Raw genomic sequence first — 22,066 nt, forward strand, 5'->3', positions numbered from 1 at the left:
TTTATTTTGCAAAGAGCTATGTGAAAAGAGCCACCTGATGTGCAATCGTAAGCCACAGAACCCAAATACTTGAATCAAGACACTGCAATTTCTTCAAACTCCCTGCGCACTGGATTTAAAAAAGCCAAGCTTATTATGACTTGTGGAGCCTTCTTGCACGGCAATGACTTGGCCAAGATGCAAAGGGCAGAAAAAAAAGAGTTTAGCATCATGCTGCTGTTACAGAAGTCACAGATAGACAAACGTACAGTCTTAATTATAGTGATGCAAACTGACATGTTCCAAGAGTGATTATTTCAAAATGGTTTGGGATCAGCTGACATTCATTTAGTGTATCTACTTTCCACTTCCTTTTTTTGCCAAAGTGTGGGGTTAAGAGGAGAGCCGGCAGTGGAGAGTTTATGGACCAAGGCCTACGAGGAGTATAATGTTCTACCTCAAAATAAAAACACTAGCCACCACGTCTAAAATTATGCGCAACACTGTAATGATCACTTGACCCATGGTAACTTCTCCAACTTGCTACATGAAAATATGAGTCTGATAGACAGCAACAAAAACAATCCAGATTACAAACTCTGCAAAGAGGAAAACCTGATAAATGGGTACTAAAAGGAAATAATAGACCTAATTGACATATTTCAATGCTGTACAGATTTCTCGGGAACAAGACAAGTACAGTCAAGCCAAGATTACATTATTCTTAGAATTAAATCTATTCTCTCACAGCACGATCTTACAAACACATAGTCACCCCATGCTTCAGAATGCAAGTGCTTCTGTTTAATGTTTCCACAAAAATGTATCCCTCTTAACAGGTTTATCCGCTCAGATCAAGTTTCTGCGCTAACACATCCACCTTTCAGAGCTGCTTTGGTCTGAAAGCCACGGCAGGTGAGCAGAGCTAGCTCTCGCCTGCCTGCAAAACACTGTAAAGGTAAACCTCAGTGGAGAGGAAAGAAACCTATTTATAGCCCTATTTTGACACCAGTGTAACCCAAAGTAGCTTTCAAATACATAGTTTTAGGGCTTAATTAATTAATTAAACTTTTTTATACCTTAAAAATAAAATTCTTTTTTAGAATTTCTCCTGCTGTACAACTGCAGTGTATAGTACAACTCATTTTCTCTGTTAACAACCAGTAGACAGCAATATTTGCTTTTTGGAGATTCCCTGAAATATGGACTTTCTTTTTTTTTTTTTTACTTCAAATTAGCACTTCTGCTTGCTCGCCAGTGCTTGTTGCTAGTTCAGGTGTCTAGTGGACAGTCTGACACACGCAGTCTGGAGCCCACATTCCCAAACTCTTTTTATAAAGTCTGCTGCAAGTGATTGTTTTTAAATAAAAGTTTGCTTCCAGGATTCCAAAAGAAGAATATACTATTTGCATATGTAATTTTCACTCCCTCTCTACTAAAACTAAAAAACAAAACTTTCTCACTACTGTAGTTAATCCTTAAAAAAAAATCAGCACTCTACTGGCATTAAGACTCTGGTTTTTTTTACTTGGTAGCTGTAATATTGCTCACTTTGGGAGGTCTAGAAGGGAAGTATGCACTACAAAAACTATTTAAATGCACTTTACAAATGCCTATTTTCAATTTCTAATGCATTATGGCCTAGATTCCTCTACCGTTTGCTAAATACACATGGAAAAAACAAACTGGTACTGAAGACATGCAAAAATTGATTTCTGCATCCTTAAAACTATCCTTGCCTAAATCAAGCTATAAAGCTTTGCATTTGAGTCTACAAGAAAAAAAAAGAGTGAGGGAGGAGGAGCTGCTAGGGGAAGAGGAAAAGAAAATCAAAACAAATAATAAATAATAGTCGCCAATAACCTCCCTCTCCATAAAAATTAGTAAATTTCAAATTTTTGCCCTGTCAGTGTATGTGCGTGCGTGCGTGCGCGCGCGTGCGTGTGTATGTGTGTGTGTGTGTGTGTGTGTGTAGCCCTACAAGAATATCTTCATTTTTCTGTGCGAATGACCGAGGAGCCAACTTCACCACTCAAGGAGCTAAATCTCACACATATTTTAAAAAGATGCATGAAAATAATTCTCTTTACTTGGAAAAAACACATATGCACAATCAATCCAACCTGGAGAGCATTCTCTTTGTCAAAACAGAAACAAAAATATTAATTCTGAGCTAATTAAAACCCATTGTTCAACCTGAACCAATCGGAGATCCAAGCTGAAGCCCGTTTGCTCATGCTGAATGTCTCTCATATCTTGAGATTTCCTAATTACTGGAATGGATGGACTTCTGGGTTGGCTTTTCTTTCATATCTACTGTCAGAATTATTTTACTTTATATGAAACTATATGTTCATTGTGGCAGGAACTGGAGCCCTATGTCCCACCTAGAAAGTGAAGTACTTAAACTACCTGGCTACTAAAATCACTTAGAAGAACGCTTACTGCCTTTGACTCAGTAATTACAATATTTTATGCCAAGTAAAGCAGTTTCAACTTAGAGAACAAGAAAGAGCAACCATACAGTCTACTGTTTCACAGCTGAGATGATACCTAAGAGATAAAAGATCCACATCCCTCCACACCCATTGATATGATCACCCCCAAGACTAAACCTTGCCCCAGTTTCTTATCATGCACCCCCTCCCCCCCCCCGCCCAGGAAAAAAGTCAGGATTAATTTGTATCTGACAAATTAATCTTAAATTTGTGGATAGTCTTGGATCATCTTCTGTCATCAAACCACACTCCGCACTGATGTAAACTAAACAGCAGGTGAATATATTTTTGCCTTTTCTGATGCTCATAATGAAGCAAATTTCCCCAAAGCATGTACTACTTCTGCTTTCATGTATTTTGCATTCTCTTCTGTCATCTGCCTTCCACTGCCTTCAGAGTACTAGACACAATGCGCATCGTCCTACCACCTGCCATATCGCCACATACCCATCTCTTCAGCAGGCAGAAGGCATCTAGGATGCTAATGAATGGGGCTAGCGATCATCTTTGGAAGGGCTGATTCTAGCTAGCACAGATTCAGCTATGCCTTAAGCATAATAGTTTCCATATTTTGAAACCTGTTATTTGCATCAACTTATTTCTTAATAAAAATTGTGAATTCATTCTTCAGCACCAAGAGTCCCTTCTTCAGAGCTGCATTTGTGGAGTTGATGCCTTAATCTAGGCCTGCCTTGTTTTAATAAAGTGTGCTCGCACTGCCTTTTTTTTTTCCCCTCATTTGAAAAGGCATTTAATGATAATCAACACACCATTAATCAGTTCTGGCAAACATGCTTCATATTTGATAAAATTAATGTCTGTCAGCCTGTTTCTTGATGAAGGTTTCCATCTCACCATGGATAGTCTAGTGACACTTGAAAATAACCAGTCCATCATTATCAATCCCTCTGACATTCTGATAGAACACTTAATCATTATGAATTAATTCTGAATTAATGAGGATGTAATTATTATGCATGTCCACAGGAATTCATGAAGATTTAGTAATTAATCAATTCATACAGTTTCCAGTTCCCAAGGAGCACAAATGAAGTGAATCGAACAAATGTTTCCAAATACTATCTTCATGAAAGAATGCTGCATTTATACAAATAAACCTGATTAATATGTTGGCATTTTAGGTCTTCTTTTTCCCCCAGGAAGAAATTTCTCTACCTTGTTTTTGAGTATCGGTTTCAACAATATGAAAGTTTTCAGGGAAATGGCAATTGGACAGCTGTGCTTAACTAAATGCTTTCTAATGCTGCTCAATGACATTATACACAGAACATTTCCTAAATGACAATGTTGTTTGTGGCCATAATTTTAGTATCTTGTAAATTCTCTGAGTTTGTATATGAGAACATAAGCACATCATGTGAGTTTCCCCAAAAAGTCAACTAATGTAATTGTACACAAACTATAACAAAAAAGGCAGATCATCTTACGGGGATGTGAGTCTTTGCTCATAAATCTGATTTCAGTAATATACCTTACACAATCTTTGGAGCAGTATTCCCCTACTGCCTCAGCATCGTGCTATAGAAGATAACACTTACAGATCTTGAACAGACTAGGCACATTAGTTTATAGCGCATTTAAGCCAGAAAACAGTAAGAGCCCAATTTGTTACAATACAAATGGAGCTCTGTGTTAAATGCCAGAATTAAGCTTTATTTGATGTTATTAATATTTTCAACATGTACTTGCATTTCTTTTTGAATTAGAGAATATGGAAAATCGGATGTCACAGATGCTTCTTTCTGCAGAATTACCAGTGCAAAGTATAGTCATATAGCAATTTTTGGAATTAAAAATCTGAAGGTATAAACATACAATTCTGATGCAGGCAATAGCTGAAAGAGATTCACTATAAATCTAGTTTGAAGATTATGTCATGAATAGAATGTAAGAGTGATATAAACCTAATCTAAACCTTTTCTAATGCAAAACTCATATGAAGATAGTGTTCTCGTTTCCTGACCGGGGAGACACTGGGAATCCTGCGGCTCAGCTACTGTGCTGCCTTAAAACCTCATCCACGAACCAAAATTATCTCTTTTCTCTGCTCATGGTTTCCCAAAAGCACCCATTACAAATGCAATTTTCATTTCAAGCAGCTGCAAAAGCTCATAAAAAGTCCTGGCTTCTCCACCTTTGATTCAGGTACTTTATTTTCCCAAAAAATAAACTGTTAACCTGTTGCTCAGAGAGGCTTATCTAACTTGTCCGATGTCCGCTTTCTCTTACGTTTAGATAAATATGTTATTTTCAAACTTGGTGAAAATCACAACCAGAAACACCACCAAAGAATCTGAGAATTCCTGGAGCTGAGTCTTGCGTTTAGATAACTAGGAGACATTTTCATCACTTCTCACTATCATTTCTCATCAGTGTGAAGCTTCAGAGAAAAGAAAGGCCTCCTCCTAGATACAGAAATTTGGAAACAAAATACCTGCGAAGTAAGAAATAATTGCAATGATAGCAGCTAGCTCAGTATGATAGAGCACAGATGATTCCTGTGGGAACTACAACGTATTAAACACACAGACACATGCTTACAACAACTGCAATTTCTGAAAGATTGATAATAATCCTTGTAGGCATTATGTCAAAGATGTGGACCACTGAAAAAGTATCTGAACTGTTGAAAAGAGATCCACATGCAGTAGAAAAGACCAAGCAAAAAAGGCTGAGCGCTGTTGCTGCTATGTTGTTACCCAGGAGCAGCTATCCAACAGGAAACTATTGGAGGCAGTAGCAAAAATATCCTTGCAATGTCCTTTCTTCTGCTGTTGCTTTTCTCTCTCTCGTGTTTGGAACAACTCTCAGCAAGCTACCTCTAAGGAACCAATAACTATGTAGCACAAGATAGGTTAGTGAAGGGGTTGGAAACATTACATTACAGATTTCATAGGCCATATCCAAACCATCTCAGTGGTCCCAACCACATGCCTGTGAAAGGGTGGGAGAAAAGAAGCCAACAGAAGCCCAGCAGCACCCAGGCCTCTGAGCAGTACAGCAATCACCCAATACTGGCTTCTGGGATTTATCTGAAAGGATGAACTTATGGCCAAAATAGTATAAATTTCAATATTGAGATATTTTGGCCTTCCTGGATTTACTTAAAGGAGAAGTTATTTTCTAAAGAAAATCCTTGCAGTTTATCATGGGAAAAGTTGTCTACACTGTCAAGTTATTTTGTTTGCTGTATGTCTCATGTTCTTTAAAAACCCACACACTATATCCTCCTAAAAGACCTCCATTTCTTTCCATTTGCCATGCTGGAAATTCCTTACTTTACTTAAGTAGACTCTCATTCAGCAAACAGCAGTGCTAGAAAGCTTAGCACAGCAAATTAGTCTGAAGTAGGTGCCTCATTGGACCAGAATCCGTTTGGAGACTTAATCTGTAAACTGGTCTTGACAGACATAAATTAAATTTAAAAAGGCCTGAAAGACACGTTCACAAAGTATTCACATAATTTAAATCACGTCCTTTGTGATGCTGAGATTTAGGAATGCTTGGAGAGGTTTTTTTATTATTATTGCTTCCTGCATGGTCACTTGGAGGGAAAAAAATAAAAAAGCTGCACAGTGTTGTTCTGCAGACTTCAGAGGAAGGAAAAGAAAACGGCTCATGATCAGCATTCACCACAGGTAATAGGTACTGATTTCCTTGCCTCAGGCTTCCAGTTTTGATTTATTCACAAAAAAACCACCTGAATTTCAATGGTAAGCTGATAGTGATTCCAAACTCTTAATTAAGGTCACCAATCAAAACAGAAAAATTCAAATAGTTGCAGGAAATTTTGTGGTAAGTGAAACACATTTATTAACTTGCAGAGACATTGCAACCTTGACACAATGCAAAGCTGAAATGGCTGCAGTTTGAAATAGCTCTTGTTCATATGATAGGGGCCAAACTTGAACATTTTGAAAGACTCCAAGAGCTACATCATAGTCCCATCAGTGCTAAAATTGGTCATCTCTAACAAACTATGGCAACTTTAAATGTCCCTGCAGTGCATCTGCAAATGAAAGGCTTGCTTCAAGGTAGGGACAACTTAGTCCCGTCAGAAATGATTAACTAAGGAAAAGTACCTTGGTCCTCACCAGTACAGTTCCATAAGGGAACAAGAAATTTTAATCTAAATATTTGAAGATATTAGCTGCCAGTCACCTGAATCTGAGCCACAACCAAAAGCACCAGACTCTACGTTTAACTCATTTTTGATCTTCCTTCTGAACTTTGGCGATCTAGAACTGTCTTCTGTACATTCTTCCACAACGCATGAAATCCTCTTACTGCTGCTGTCCAAGGAAAATGCCAGCCTTGCTTTCACTGAGCTAGGATTTTACCTACTTTGTGTAGACAAGACATCAAAGTGAGCTTCATATGGGGCTTGTGGTTTTCTCTGAGACCGAAAAAGGAAACCCAAGTGACCCTTAGACAAAGGATGGGAAAGAAATCGAAAGTGAAATGATGATATATTTTTAGTTTGAGTCCTTACTAAGATAGCTAGAACAAGTCATAGGAGTATAAAATATTTTATATTCCTATCCATTATAAACTCAAATCTTACACAAAAATAGGATTTTAACTGCCTGTTGGCTCTCAGCTATTTTCCATTGAGCAGTCCACCATTCCTCTCTCTGCAATTCCCCACTAAAGCTCCAAAAGCCTTCACAGATAGGGAAAGTGCTCCTCCCTTCCTTGCAAATGCTAAGTCCCAGGCTCTTGGTACTCCACACTCTACACCTACTGCTTTTTGGTAGGCCAGAACTAATTCTTACGCTGGCTATCTGTTACCAACTGCAAGATCTTTCTCCATGTTGGTTGCCCCTGAACTCAAAATGAAATCTGTAGAAGACTGACAATGTCCTTATGTAACCAAGGCTATGTATAGGACTTACAAAATACTCCAATTCCTTTTCTGCTTAAGACTCAGGAACATTCAGGGACCAGAAAACAGACTATATGTTCAAATAATTTATTTTAAGTAACATCATTTTTTCAATATATTGCCTGAGTAAGTACTTCCATCTATATCACACCATCAGAGAATATCAAATACGAAAAATGTGGCTTTCTGGCCAAGCCATGTTATCATTTTAAGATTAATACCTTTCTTTAATATGATAAATATTACAGAACATAAAACCTGCGTAATAATCAGCTCTTTAAAGATTGGGACTTTTTTAATCTACTAAATGTCAAACACGGACATATACAGTAAAGTACAAAGCTCCACTAAGAGTTCTTTAGGAAAGAGATTAAATTGGCTTCCAAAGTCTGGTCTGCCATATATGTTCCTCTATGCAAAAGTTCTTCATCTTGCTAAAACTTTTGATGGCAAAGATGAGTGATCCACAAATGAATAACTGGGAGTGTCAAGCTAATTTAATAAAGCAATTCTAGTTAAGTCACAGACATACATAAAGGTTGAAGTTATGCCTCATTATTTCAGCCATCCGTACTGAAATCTATCCATTTATTTGTTTTTTTTTTGTTTTTTTTTTTTTAGTACTCTTTAGCACAAGAGTATGTGTTGGAGGGTTTAGTAAATAAGAAGTTAAGGAGATGACAAATGTTGTATTCAGTCGGCTTCCCTACGTCATCCAACATTTCACACCCTTATCCCTATATGTTGCTAAGGAGCACTTTAGGCATGATGGTAAAATAATTATCAGGCTCTTCATTATACTCCTTTTTTGATATGGAGTTGCCACTAAGCAAACACTTCTCATTAAGATGTTTCTTTCTTTCTCTTGTATTTTCCTAGCTAAGGATTAGTAACTTCTAAGGGGACTGCAGTAGGAAAACCATATAAATATGTGGCTTAGCATGATGCCCTTGATAAGTCTCTGTGAAAAGAGGAAATTAAGGATGAGGTCACAGCTTGCTATTCTACATTCAGTTAAATCTGGCTTATATGTGGCTGTGGTTCACACAGGACACGCAGTTATCTAACACATCCTTATTTTGGCAGCAGAACAGTTACAATGCAAATGCATAACTTAAAACAGGCTCTGACTGTATTTTTTTGTCTGGCTGTGACATCTTCAGCAGACTTAAAACAGCAGTCATTGGGTTGCATTTTATACTGAAATTCCCAAACTCATACTCTGAAACCGAATGCAGCTTTTAAAATACTTAATTTTGTGAAGATTGAATATGATATGACTGAAGAAAGCCAGTGGAGAAGGGCTTTGATACACACACACATGCACATACACAAAATCTAACAGAACAATAAATGCTATAGATCTCTTTAAACATGGCATCCAAAGACTGATCTCTGTTCTGTGGCGAGCTCAAAGTAGGCTGTTATAAATGTCAACTAATATATCAACAGCATGCTTAAGGTATACAAGGCTCAGGCACATCAGGGACAATATTAAATTTTGCACATTTCCCTTCTTCTGCATGACTCATAGTTTTAGTGACGATCATAAAAATCTGGTGTGTTTTTCCTACCTAACAATAGTCATCACCTTTTTTTTCCCCAGCTGGTCTGTGGAGCTTCCTGATGAGGTGGCCTTACTGCAGAGTACAGCACAAAGTCAACTCATACACAGATTAAAATACCTCCCTTCCTACACGTTTCCACCTCAGGCTATTTTTTTCCTCCAGACACATCCTTAAGCAGCCTTCCATTTCCCTGATGACACTTCAGGTACTTCAATGGCAACCACACACCTAGACATCTTATTTACCACCTGGCAAAGCAACTTGAAGGAAACAGAATACCCAAACAACCTCCATCTGTGGAAGCCTGTAGATTGCCTCCTGCCAAGAACTACCTAAGTATGCTGAAAAATATCACTCTATTTTTGCCCTATTACATTCTTTGCCTGCTATTGGCCACTGACAGAGGGAGTTTTGTCCTAGACTAATGCTTGTTTAAGAATGTCTGTCCCAGATCTAAATGTGCACGTTGTGGTCTTGCGCTCTGGTCTACCATTCTACTGCGAGGGGGGAATGGTTCAAACCCTGCAGTCTCTTCCTTTGGCATAAGTATCCTTTTGCATTCTGTTTCTCCTATAAGTCATTTTCTCTTAATGTTATTTGCACTAAAAAACACCAAAAATATAATTAAAAGAGAATAATAAGTTGGTCTGTTGGCTATTACATGGTATTCAGGGACGAGCATGGAGTCCTCATTCATTTCAAAATCAGCCAGTTAACAAGCTACAATCAAAAATCAACTTAACGTTTTCAGAAATGATATATTTACCCTTTAGTTTGAGGTCCACATTGTGCCGCAGCCAAGGATAAACGCCATAGTTTGACATGTCTTCTGGAATAGGGTGATTATATATCCAGCCATCACATGCAAATCGATAAAAGTTCTCACAAGGATCTACAGATTGATTTATTTTGCTTAAAATGGCAGCAGCTGTTAAAAGAAAAATCACATTAATTTTACGGAACATTTTTACTTAAACAGAATTATGTCAGGCAACAGTCCAGAAAGGATTAACATTTACCAGTTTCTGAAATGTGATGTTGACCTCACTTGAAAACTAAGTCTTACTGTTCTAGAAGTGATATGTTCAGTTCAAGCCTCTGCCATTTTTAAAATAGCAGCAAGAATACATCCAACAGTGCCCATATAAGAAGCCAAAAACACAGAACATCTGTGCAACGTGTGCTTTTTGAGTGCTGTACAGAGATGACCATTGAATCTAGAGAACTTGAACTGCTGGAGCCAGATACCTTAAATACAGGCTCTCCATTTTGCCATGATGGCAATAATTGCCTGAGGAGTTTAGGAGCAATTTCTCTCAAAGAGATTGTAATTAGCATACCAGAAATTATACACTGTTTACTTTAGCTGAATAGCTGCACAAGAAAACAAATTAAATTCTGATCTTTCATTCCTGGGAAGCGATAACTGCAGTATTTTCAGCTTCATTTTGTGACTGTACCCCACCAGTTGCTATTACAAATGAGACTGGTAAGAGAGAGATCAGTATGATGAGCTGACTTGACAAAATAACTTTTGAGTACCTAGTCATATGATCATGCATTAGAACAATTGTGGCATAAATCTACATAGGTAGAGTAACACTTGAGGGATATGTAGGTACGTGACATTTTTTGAAATGCGCCCATGTATTATAAGGTTTATCCAAACAACATTGATTAAAAAGCCTTGAAGGAAATCTAGTAAGTTTTGTAGAGTTTGTGGTATTATTCCTAGTATCTACTAGTTTTACTTAGAATAACTCTTCCTATGATATTTCTGTCTCAGCTATAATTTTAAATCTCATGTTAGAACTCTCAATTTGATTTTGCCAAAGACATTTTGGTACTTTTTTTGGTAATTTTTCTGTTGCTCCTGAAAAGCTGCTCAGCCAGGCAAGTCCCAGGTCTCAAGATACCACGAAGTCACTGTACACCGCACTCTAAACTAAAACAGTCAAGTCACATAGGTCTCCAAGTCAGTCTTGGTGCAGAACAACAAAACCAATTCAGATTCAAACTTCTTAAGCCACATTTTTTTCTCTCAAAGCTCAAGGTGAAGCCCATACACTTTTTAAAGTTTTGGTAAGTCACCCCACCTACTTAGATATACACAGTCTTTTAGAAATCAGCTATGGATGATGGTGCTCCAAGAGGCCAAGAGCACTGCCAGTTTAGTGCAAAGTGGAAGCAGAACGACAGGAAACGTCATGGAAATGTTAAGATCTGCAAATTTTTTCAAATGATTTATGTAGCCCCAAGGAATCTTATCAGGATTTCAAACTCAAGCCAGGCACCTCACGGGATTAGTTTAATATGGTTCAGAATGGAAATAAATACTCTTTTAAGTTCATATAATGTCCACCTTGTGGCGCTAAGCTAATAAAACAGCTCAGATTTCAGGTCAGATTTCCAGATACGATAACTATCGTTTGATCTTTGCTCTCATTAAATTCAATGATAAAACTCTCATTGATTTAGTGTGAGCAAACCTTTGTAAAAACTGACCAGTGCAAAGTGTTGCTTTCAGGTCCTACGAAACCTGATCCCTGCAGCACACATTTAATACTAACAGGTGTCCCAGCTCTATGAAGATTACCGCATCGGTGTGGACGAAAGAGCCTGCCAATCTGGAAGTAGTTCTAGATTTTGAGCCATAGTTACCGTATTATGATTGTTTAACTCTAGGCAAGATCTGGCCCTAAAGCATCTCAGTGTCTAACAATTTATTGGCTTGCTACTTTTCTGACTACTGAAAAGGAAATAGCAAAATATACCTTAAGGCTGAGTCAGCCAACATTTGATCTCCTGTAAAAACCAAAACAAACAAAAAACCAACAAAAATAACCCCATGCCTTTAGGAAGCTTTTGAAGTTAACCTGGGTAGCGTCAAGCTAAAACACTTCAGAATCCAAAGCTGAATTGTAGGAAAAGAACAGATTTGCAGTAACTTAAACACTGATCTTTTCCAAAAAATCTCATTCTTTGTTTCTATTATTAGTGAGGTTTTATGACTAAAAAGAATGATGGAACAATTAAAATGGTATGAATATCTTATTAACATGCTGCAGTTACCATATAACAGAGGGGAGAAAAATGTTGCTTACCAGCTTCAATGCATTCTGAAGTCAAACAGTACTGTTGCTTCTCCTGAAACTTTATAAGGCCTTGGCTAACTGCAAAATGGAAAGCCATAATGAGATCATTTGTAATGAACTGACCGTTCCTGGTTCAAGTCAAACATTGTGTATTCGATCATTCAAATGTCAGTGCAAGATCTGGCCCTAATGCATCTCTGACTACCGTAATTTTAAAAAGTTAGAATATGTTCTAAGTAAATACTGCAGCTCCTAGCCGAGCATTAGCTCCTAGCCGAGCATTTCCTCCTCCTGTGCCTGTTTCCTCCCCTCCTCCTTCTGTCTTGGCTGGTAGGCAGTATGGAGCAAGGGCTACCTCTCACTGTACGTTTGCACAGCGCCTACAATAATAGCACTTCAGCCTTGCTCAGGAACAGTGCACACCACCAAAATACAAACAATTAATCATTGACATTATCATCCTGCAGAGATGCATCTTTCACAGCTGGCAATTTAACATGTAGCTATCCAGCGGTCTTTTGCAGGGTTTTTACAGCTACTCGTATACAGCAGTGCTCGCGCTGCCCTGCGGTGGATAGTACCTGCCTCAGCAGACACACGGCACTGCCCGGCCCAAAAGGCAGGACCGAATTCGACGGGCCGCTTGCAACATACCCTTATTACAGTTAGGAATAACATAAATAGCAAGAGACACCATAATAGTTGTGGTTTATAAACCGCAGTGTGCCTGATAGTTCCTTTGGGAGCCAGTTCACACAATTCCATTTGCTTCTAAAAACCTTGCTGACACGAACTATGAAATTCTTAGCTGATTTTGCTCATCTTTTAAAAATGTGTGTTACAGCTGCCACTGAAACTTAAGCATAGCAGTTGCTGATTTCAGACACTGCTGTCAGGCAGCAAATATGCAGCTAATTGATGCTTGGGATGAGGATGGGAAAGAGTCCCGAGAGGTAGATGTGCACGTATAAGGAAAAGCCTTGCTATTTCCATTACATTAACTCAGACTACGAAGGGGGGGAAAAAAAAATAAAAAAGCACACCAGCAGAATATTTCAAAGTATCATAACTCTAACGGTGCTGGTGGTTATAAAGCAATTTATCCTGACATGTCAAGAGGGATAGAAAATATGCAATGGTAAGTATGTGTTTCAATGTGGGGAAATTTTACTATGAGAAAACTAATGCTAGAATTGAACACAAAGCTTTTCCATCTCTCCCCATACTTTCAGCTTCATAGCTTTAGTGACAATTAATGACAGAACTGACTGGCTTTCACTCAGACTTTCTTAGAAACTGAAAATGGAAAACTATTTCTGGACAACTTACCAAAGTTTTAATTGACTCAATAAAACATAAAATCTCAACAAGCTTTGCAGACTAGCCAAGAAAGTCAATAGACTTTTAGGCATATAGAAATGGGAACTGAAATATTGAAGAACAGCAGAAAATATAAGGAAGTGCAAGTACAACTCTGAAAGAAAATTAATTAAATAATAGGAATATTATCTATTATTATTTCACGTGGTTCAAAGTGTTGCTCTCCTTCCCATACTTCAGTGAAGCTCACCTTTGCCCTCCTTTAAGCTAGCCCTTTAAAACTTGTCCAAATCTTGAAAGTTTGCTAGATTTTTTCACAAGAAAAAACAAAAAGAAGAGAAAATGCCAGATGCTACTATACTCAATGGAAAATGAGGGAAAACTTAGAAGAATTAGAAAAGGAGAAAGGAGATAGTTGAAAATAAAATAAAATAGCATCTCAAATGTTTTTGTTCCATTTAGAACTTTCTTATCAGGAGCCAATCAAAAAGATAATCTTTGACAAAAGTACTTTACTTTTAAGTAAAAAGCGACTTTTGTTTGAAGATGTTTGCCTGATTTTGTTCTCTTGCCTTTTTTTGCCACCAGAATTTATCACTGCTTTATTACCTACAGCAGTGGCTCTAACACTCGGTGTCCCAGCTTCTCAACATCTGCTTTATAAGCTTATTTCCAGAAGCTTAGGCAAATGAACACCGTGATAAGGTCAAAAAAACCCAAAAAACTGAAACGAGGAAACACACAGAAATATCCAGAGACAAATAATGTGGACATTCTTACAATTTGAGAATTTCAGAGGACTACCAAAGCAGGAGGAGAGGTTACTGAATCATGCTTTAAAGCTGCCTGACTTTTTGCCTGCAAGGGGGTCAGGCAGCAAACTGCTTCCTTTCATTCTGGCCCTGTCTCCCGCGCAAGGGACGGGTCTGCGTCAGGAGCTTCTGCCCTGTCAGAGCCCATGGGGTTTTCAGGGCTCTTCTTTACAAGCTGGCTCTGAGCACTCAAGAAAGGGTCTCGCCACAGCGCCTCGAGGACTGCCAGAGCAGACTTGCTCCTAGTCCAGCATCTACCTAAGGGCACGACAGCCAGGACACCCAGTTATGCACCTGGTAGCTCCCAGCTGAAGCTGCTGGTACGACCGCAGCTAGGCACAAAGCCTCAGGCCAAGCCCTTGCATCTCTGAAGGAGGACCAGCTCTGCTGAAGGCCGGTGCTCCCCACGTCATAGCACTTGTGCTGGCCCTCAGAGATGCCCGCAACAGCACTGCAGAGGCCAGGAGGTCTCTTTAGCTGCCTTACTATCACCAAGCCTCGAGGCAGACTGCCCTAGCTGCCTCCCTCATCAGCAGCCTTGACAGGTAGTACCTCAACATGTCCACTTTTTCCACCCTAATCTTGTTTAGGAGAGGGAGATTTTTTTTTTCCTTTTTTTTTTAATCTTGCCTAGGGAAGGGGGAATTTAGAGGAAATCTCTGTTTGCCTGGTATTTCCCAACATACAGAACTATTCTTCACGAAATGTCACAAAGACCATGTTTCTGCTACATGGTGACTATGCAGCCGGGCTGGTGCTTTTTCTTATGGCTGCTGTGCACCCAGAAGGCCCAGCTAGCCCGAGCTCCTGCACTGACCATACCCTACTGCTTCCAAGAAGACTTAGGCTTAGCGGGAAAGCTCATAGTGAAGCGCTAGCCCATCTGCACAGAGACACTATGGACATCTGGGAAATCACAGAAAAGCGTCCAAGAACCCCAAGCTGTGCTTTGGTACCAGCAACCCAAGCAACACTAAATAGAAATACATGATTCTTCCAGACTCTTTGTAGGGCTGTAGAAGCAAACTAGAGGAGGAGAAGGCCGTGGTTTAACTTCTCAGACTGCAAAACTGAAGGGAAGTTGTTTCAGGTCTTCCAGAAATGAAAAATTTTGCAGATTAAATGACAAGTGAAGAAAAAAGGTCATCCTGAGGTGCCTAAAGTGCTTCATAAGACTCAAAATAAAATGGTTTCATTGTCTACGGTTTTACAAAACTAAAAAAGAATTATGTTCAAGGAAACTTGCACATGAAATACAGTGTCAAGACACTGAAACAGAAACACTGGAACATTTCATTGATAAAATGTTAAAATTGAACAATTTTTTCCTTTTTTCCTTTATTCTTTCAGTTGAACCCCTCTGACAAATTCCAAACAAATTCTAAAAACATTTTGGTTGCCCCAAGGCCACCATTTTTACTTTCTTTGCAGTTATGCCAATGGAAAATTTTACACTGACTCCCTTGGTACCGAATAGGCCTAAGTATACTTATAAAACTATAATAATCAATACATTTACTTGAATTTTCATGTTTGATCTATGGATAAAGGACTCATCACTGACAAGCTATGGTGGTAATTTTGCATGATTTTCTACAAGCAATAACTATATAAACAATCTAGCGCCAAAAAAATAAGCTCTCGATTAATCCATGATGTTTGATATCGTATTATTTTTAAGTGAGAAACATTTATTAAAAAAGTAGAATCAGTAGTTTGCACTACCAAGATGAGGATCCAACTCTGCTCACATTTATAAAGTGATTTCTCATATACAAAAGTTATTTGTGTGGAAATGTTTGTAGAATTTGCCTTAGAATAGGAAAGTATTAAAAAGGGGAGCCTGTTGCTTTAAATAGTCTATAGAAAAACCTAGCATAATTTTCTTTGTTGTGACTATAAACAAACCATACCTTTTAAACAAGATCATAAAAGACCTGAGGGAAGCAAAAGACATTCTTACAGGCTATACCTCAAGTGCACAGAAACTGATGTCGATTAACAGAAATTAAAAGTTTGGCTGAATTATTCCAAAATAGGATCTATCTCTGCAGGCATTTACAAGATACCATTTTCAATTCATTAGCTGGTGTTTTCTGGATACAGATATACTATTCAACATCATTTTATAGGTGCTTCCATGGGATACTCCAAAAAAAAGTCAATCTACAAATGACTCCAAACCTCGAGGAGGAAAAACTAATTCCTTCTCCATTTTACCCAGTTACAGCTAATAAATCTGATCAAAACAGTTTAATTTCATCCCGGATGCACTTTTTACAATATTTACAAAGATAACTTTGCAATTTATCCTAGAGAAACAGAAGCAGCTAAGAAATGTGCAAGCATAGGCATTATTGAAGCCTTCTAGAGGAATTTTAGTCAAACCCTAATGAAAACCAAATGAGGGATAACCCAAAAGATTCTGTAAAATGTATGCACTACAGACTGATGTTCAGGAAGTGAAGAGTGTTAGTCCATATTGGTCACAATCTGCAAGTTAATCAGCGTTATCGATACGCATAATCTCCTCACTCTGTGACAGAACCCAATTCTAGCTAGAACACACTCAACTGAGCATAAAAATTTAAATTCAGCATTCAAAGTTACATTGTGAGCTCACATTGTAGCTATAACATTCTCATAACAAATCTCTTTACTGGCACGTTTCCACTTCAGGGTAAAAATAGAACAGGAAAAAAGGAGAAGAGACCGAGGTTTTCACCAAAACACGCAGACGTAAGTTACACAGCACAAGCTCAGCCACAAAGCGACTGGCTCAAGAGATTTACATTCACGTTAGCCTAGAACTTTTCACTTACCCAGGAAAAGCACGGTGCCAAGCACAACAGTGCTGCTCACAAACACGCCGAGGGCAATCCGCGTGGCTTTGCTGCCTCTTCTCCTGGGATCTGGTACCGTCTCTCCTTCCATCGGGATGGGTTAGGATGTGCTCACTCTCCAAGAGTCTGGTTTCCCTTTGCTGCTGTTGTATCAGTATTTCGACTGTTTGCAAACTGCATCCACGAGCTCTCTTCCTTCTCTCTTTTATTTACAACTTCAGGTTTCTGCCATGAACCATTTCCTACACGCTTCCTGCTCTCCGGCTTTCCCGCTCTCAAAGGAAAATCATACAGTCCTACATTAAATACTAGCTGTGTTTTAAGTTATCCTCTGACCAAGACTAGGAAAGGCAAGCAGTGACCACTATCTACAGCTCTTGCTGCCTGTAAAGTCTCTATGAACCAATCACTTAGCAGTCCCCTTTATCAAGAGTTCAGAACACAAGGATTTCACAATATTGCTGAACAGATGTTTTAGCTATTCAAACATATAGCTGTAAACTCTTTACAGTCAAAGCAGGATTTCTGACAACTTTCACAAACATGAGACTGATGGAAGGTTTTCCTTTTCCCTTGCACTTATTTCAAGAGACTGATCATTTGCTGACTACAGTTCCCTTTCCTTAAACCATTCCTGCTGCACCATGTGGCTTCACCAGAAAAGATACCCACTCAATGGACAAATCCCTTTTTAAAGCTTCCTAAGAGCTCTTAGGATATCACGTAACATTTTATTTGGGGAATTTGGTATATGACACTGCGTGCCAAAAATCACAATCATGCTGCACAAAGCAATAATTAGCACAACCTACAGAACAGTGCTGTTTTAAGAGCTAGATTTTTTCTTCTCCTTCTTCTTTTCAGGCAAGATATTTTGGTCCTTGCTGATATGCAGTGAATCTCAGGAGAGGATCCTATGCTTCCAAGTCAAGTACTACTATGAACATAGTGGAAAGTATCTTTATTTGGCATTTCAAGTTGAAAAAAAAAACGTCCTATTTATATGGATTTCTCAGTTTCAGGCTCAGATATGATGATCCTCTCTCCAGCTGGAGAGGTTCCCTCACTAATTCCATGGCAAAATTTATCATTTCAAAATGAATTCTCTGAGATGACTGAAACATAGCCCTTTGGGGAGCTCTCAGTTCCTCCAGAGCTGGACTCTCACTGTAAAATGTAAAGATGCCTGCTTGCACTCCTGGCAACACTTTATGTATCTGAGTTACTTTTATACTAATTTATTAGTTTTTTTCTCTGCCTCCACCTATCCTGATGAAAAATTGCACAAGCAGAAGGAGGAAAGAGATACATCACAAGGTGAACGTGATGGCAGAGTAATCAGTTCAGAGGCTGAATTATTTATCCCTGCAAAACAAGCTAAGAGGTACACAAATTTTCCTGGTTCCCAGATGGGCATAAAGGGAAAACCCACTCCATCCACAAGCCTTATATTTTGAAGCCTGCAAAACTCCTCATTTCTGTCATCCCCTCTACAGGCTGACTGGGGTCCTCACTGCCCATCCCTGTCCCTTTTCACCAGCAAGTTCCAGAAAGGCATTCTCATCTCTGCTAGGCACAGGGAGAGGGAAAAACATTCATTTCTCTTCACCTGCCTACCTGCCTCGTGTTTAATGCACAGTCTATGACTTCCATCAGCTGAGGAAGAAGAGGGAAATCATGATGCCAGGGCAAGGGGAGGACCACCTACATTTCAAGTAGTACAAGAGCTCTCATTCACGCGCACCCCCGAAGGCATAAGCAGAGCCCTGGTTATAAACGATCCCTGGCAGGACTCCCCGTCGCCAACTCAGATTGAGAGTGTATTTGTTCATGTGGGCGCTAGTGAGCCTTCGTGTCAGAAATCACCAGCAGGAGCCTCGAAGGGGCTGCCAAGAGGCCAGGGTGTTGACACAGAAAATGCACAGACATGCCGCGATCTCACCACTTAATCAACTTTGCATTGGCCAGAGCAAATTTCAAAAGGAAGCCTCTGACAGGCATTTGTGAGCAGCTGGGTGACAGTTTTCCATCCATGTTAGCCCTGAACCAGTGACAGTGCAAACACTGAACAGTTATTTGTCCTGTTTATATTGTCCATCAGCTTTATATCCCCTAACTGAGCAACATTAAATGTTTATATCCTTCTTACCCAAATCTCCCCGTACTTTATGAATTAAAAGTTTTGCTCCCTGAGAAAGTAGTAACCAAAAATAGCTTTCAACAGTGTGAAGAAGCAACATCAGTTATTTCCAATCTCTCCTTGGGAAGACTTGGCAAGGATGAAGGGATATGGTGAAGCTGAGAAGATGGAAGGTCAGACAGTTCAGTTCCCCCTCCCAAACAGGAACCTTAGCCACAGTGAAGGTGAGGGCTATGGGAGCAGGGAGATATCCTAATAAGAATCGGCAAGCTCCAACTACTGGATTCCTCCTGAGAGTCATCCCCAAGCACTGCATGATCCGTCTGGCAAGAAAAACACAAAACAGCTGCCAGCAACAGTATGACTTTTCTAAGCTTGGGTGTGCAGGCTTACTTACACTGTGGAATTATGTAGATTTCCTTCCCTCTGGTTTGGAAAGCCTGGCTGTAATCTGTAACTCATCTTGGTTTACTCCAGAGCATAAGGAACTATGGACTTGGAGCTAAACCACAAACAGCTGCTGGATCCAGCTGCAAGGGCCCATTTCTGGCAGTATTTGAAAAGATGCATGGAGCGTATGTGAATCAACTTCTGTTGACTGCTGCTGCTGAACAGAAGTGTAACGTTGCATTTGAAACGGATTTCTGATGAGTGTGCTGGGATTTGGTTGCCTTGCTCGTCATAACTCCAGCAGCTTTTCAGCAGGTATGCAGTATGTGCCATGCTTGCTGCTAGAATTGCCTACGGTACCCCGGACTGTTACAGTCCAGTAAGACAAGTAATGAGGCCATGCACAGACACTATCAAACATTCACGAAACACTGAATGAATAAAGGAACTAATCTAATATTTAAATGCAACCTGCACTGAATTACTCAGAAGTGCTTCCAACCAAGATCTCGTTCAAACAATGGGATCATTCTGGCACTAAAAACAATGCTGGAGCAATGTGCTAGCACTTCCGTCCAAACCCCATATGAAACAGCTGGCAAAGCATTTGGAAAGTGCTCCAAGCTGAAGCACAGTGAAAGTGTTCCAGCTTTTCTAGAAAAAGTATGTCTATGCATTTATATGCGTGTGCACGCATGCACGCACACATACACTCACAAATATGAGTACATGTGTATAACCTTGCTCTTTTACTAGCAGACACAATTCTCACTTCAATAAATTATGCCAGTGATAAAATCAGGCAAAGAGGGCTGATTAGAACTGTGTGATATTTAAATTCACAAGGACTATGTGAACTTCTCTCCCCGCATATCCTGGTTCAAGAAAGTTCCCATTTCTCAAAGTCTGGTTACCAAATACCTTCAACAAATACACAGAAATCCCACGTATTTTGCCTAGTTTCCACCACCAGAATTACCCAGGCTGTCACTGAGCGTCCACTGAACGTCTGGAGCAACGAAACAGCCAAAGGTATAACGCTTCATTTTTATACACTGTTTAATATATTGTTTAATTTACACTAATATGTTTATTTTTAACATAACTAATACGTTAAACTAATTGTTTATTTTACACTTATATGTTAGTTACTCACAGAAGATGTTTCCGCACGCTCCGTCCTCACGGCAGGCATTTAAAGAACTGCCCTGTCTGGGAGGCAGTTGACAAATTACCTTATAGGAATCAGTTCAGCTTGACAGGAAGAGTTCAGAGTCAAAACGTCGTACCTGTGACAATGCCCTCGCGAGCATTTTTCACTCATAGTGAGAGGAAGAATATAGCTGCTACCATCCTGTTGCAGACAGACCCAGCAGACAGATGCAGCTTGAGTGGCTTCAACACAAAAGCACTGAAGTACACCGCCTGTGAAATTAAGGTGGTGTTCGGAGGTGTATGCTAACTTGGTTGAATCAGATTAATTAGCAAGGACCAGAGTCAAGGCTGTATTTTATGCTGAGTATTTCATTATGGAGCCTTGAACTGCTTTGTTTTGTTTTTCTTAAACTATGCAGCTATTTAGCCAAAATTGGCCAACTTGGTTTTAAGAGCATGCAACGTGCTTGAGAAAAAAAACATGTTGCATTTGAAGACAGCTTGAGCGTTTGTCCTTAGATCTCTCAGTCTTATAAATGATACTCTCTTGGCTACAAAAATCCCCATATTTCCGTACTGCAGCCAATAGCAGCCACGCTCTGGCATGAAACGGTCCTTTATTCATGCGACAGAGACATCTAGAAATATATAACTCCATTGTTTTCCACTGGTCCAGCCACATCACAGAAAATTTCAGTGCAGCTGTGAGAATGTGGGTCATTAATTAAGAGACAATACAGAGCCAACAGGCCCTGCAGGGCTCTGAACACTGCTTGTGCTAAGCTTTTCCACAAACAACCTCTTCCATATAACTGCAAGTGTAGAGACAACACCCTGCAAAGCAGAAAATTTTATCCTCCTACACTTTTAATTCCCCAAATTACTATAACTTTTTTTCTTAAGGAGGCCAAGCTATTCTCATTACTCCAAGGAAAACTTCTCTGCTGCAGGGAACATTGCTTTCTCTGACCAAAAGGTGCTTGTATCTAACCCAAACAACAACTCACTATGAAAGCCAACATCTGGTATGATTAAAGTTAAATCACTCAAGTTCACAAGCCCTTTTAGAGTTGCTTTTAAAAAAGCATGTTAATGAAACAATACATATGTTCTCAAGCTGATAGAAGAACTGCTTTAGGTCTTCTGGTAATTTTTCTTCAAGAAGCAGATTAGATTATGGCTAAACAAAACACTACTTCTCCTAAAGGCCATGTTCACACTGTTATAAGAACATGTTTACAGATAGCAATCACTTGTGCATACTCTGCTCCTCATCTGTCATCCCACTGTACAGATTAAAAATGGAGTCCATGCCCTGTGTACATGCTGGCATGGATTGTTAAGAGGAAGGTTAGGTGGG

General features: G+C 39.3%; 1 protein-coding gene across 1 annotated transcript in view; it reads right to left on the reverse strand.

Moving 5' to 3' along the window:
- The window catches only part of PHEX (phosphate regulating endopeptidase X-linked), a 110,703-nt gene extending 88,894 nt beyond the window's left edge, over nt 1-21,809 (reverse strand). Inside the window, exons 1-4 of the mRNA XM_009665368.2 lie at nt 17,834-21,809; nt 17,001-17,295; nt 12,056-12,124; nt 9,718-9,879 (exon numbers count right to left, since the gene is read on the reverse strand). Of these exons, the coding sequence (XP_009663663.2) occupies nt 9,718-9,879; nt 12,056-12,124; nt 17,001-17,112 (343 nt within the window). The 5' untranslated portion in view covers nt 17,113-17,295; nt 17,834-21,809. The remainder of the gene's footprint in view (nt 1-9,717; nt 9,880-12,055; nt 12,125-17,000; nt 17,296-17,833) is intronic.
- Nucleotides 21,810-22,066: the final 257 nt, after the last annotated feature.

This window comes from Struthio camelus, chromosome 1 (genome assembly GCF_040807025.1).
Source record: "Struthio camelus isolate bStrCam1 chromosome 1, bStrCam1.hap1, whole genome shotgun sequence".
NCBI lineage: Eukaryota > Metazoa > Chordata > Aves > Struthioniformes > Struthionidae > Struthio > Struthio camelus.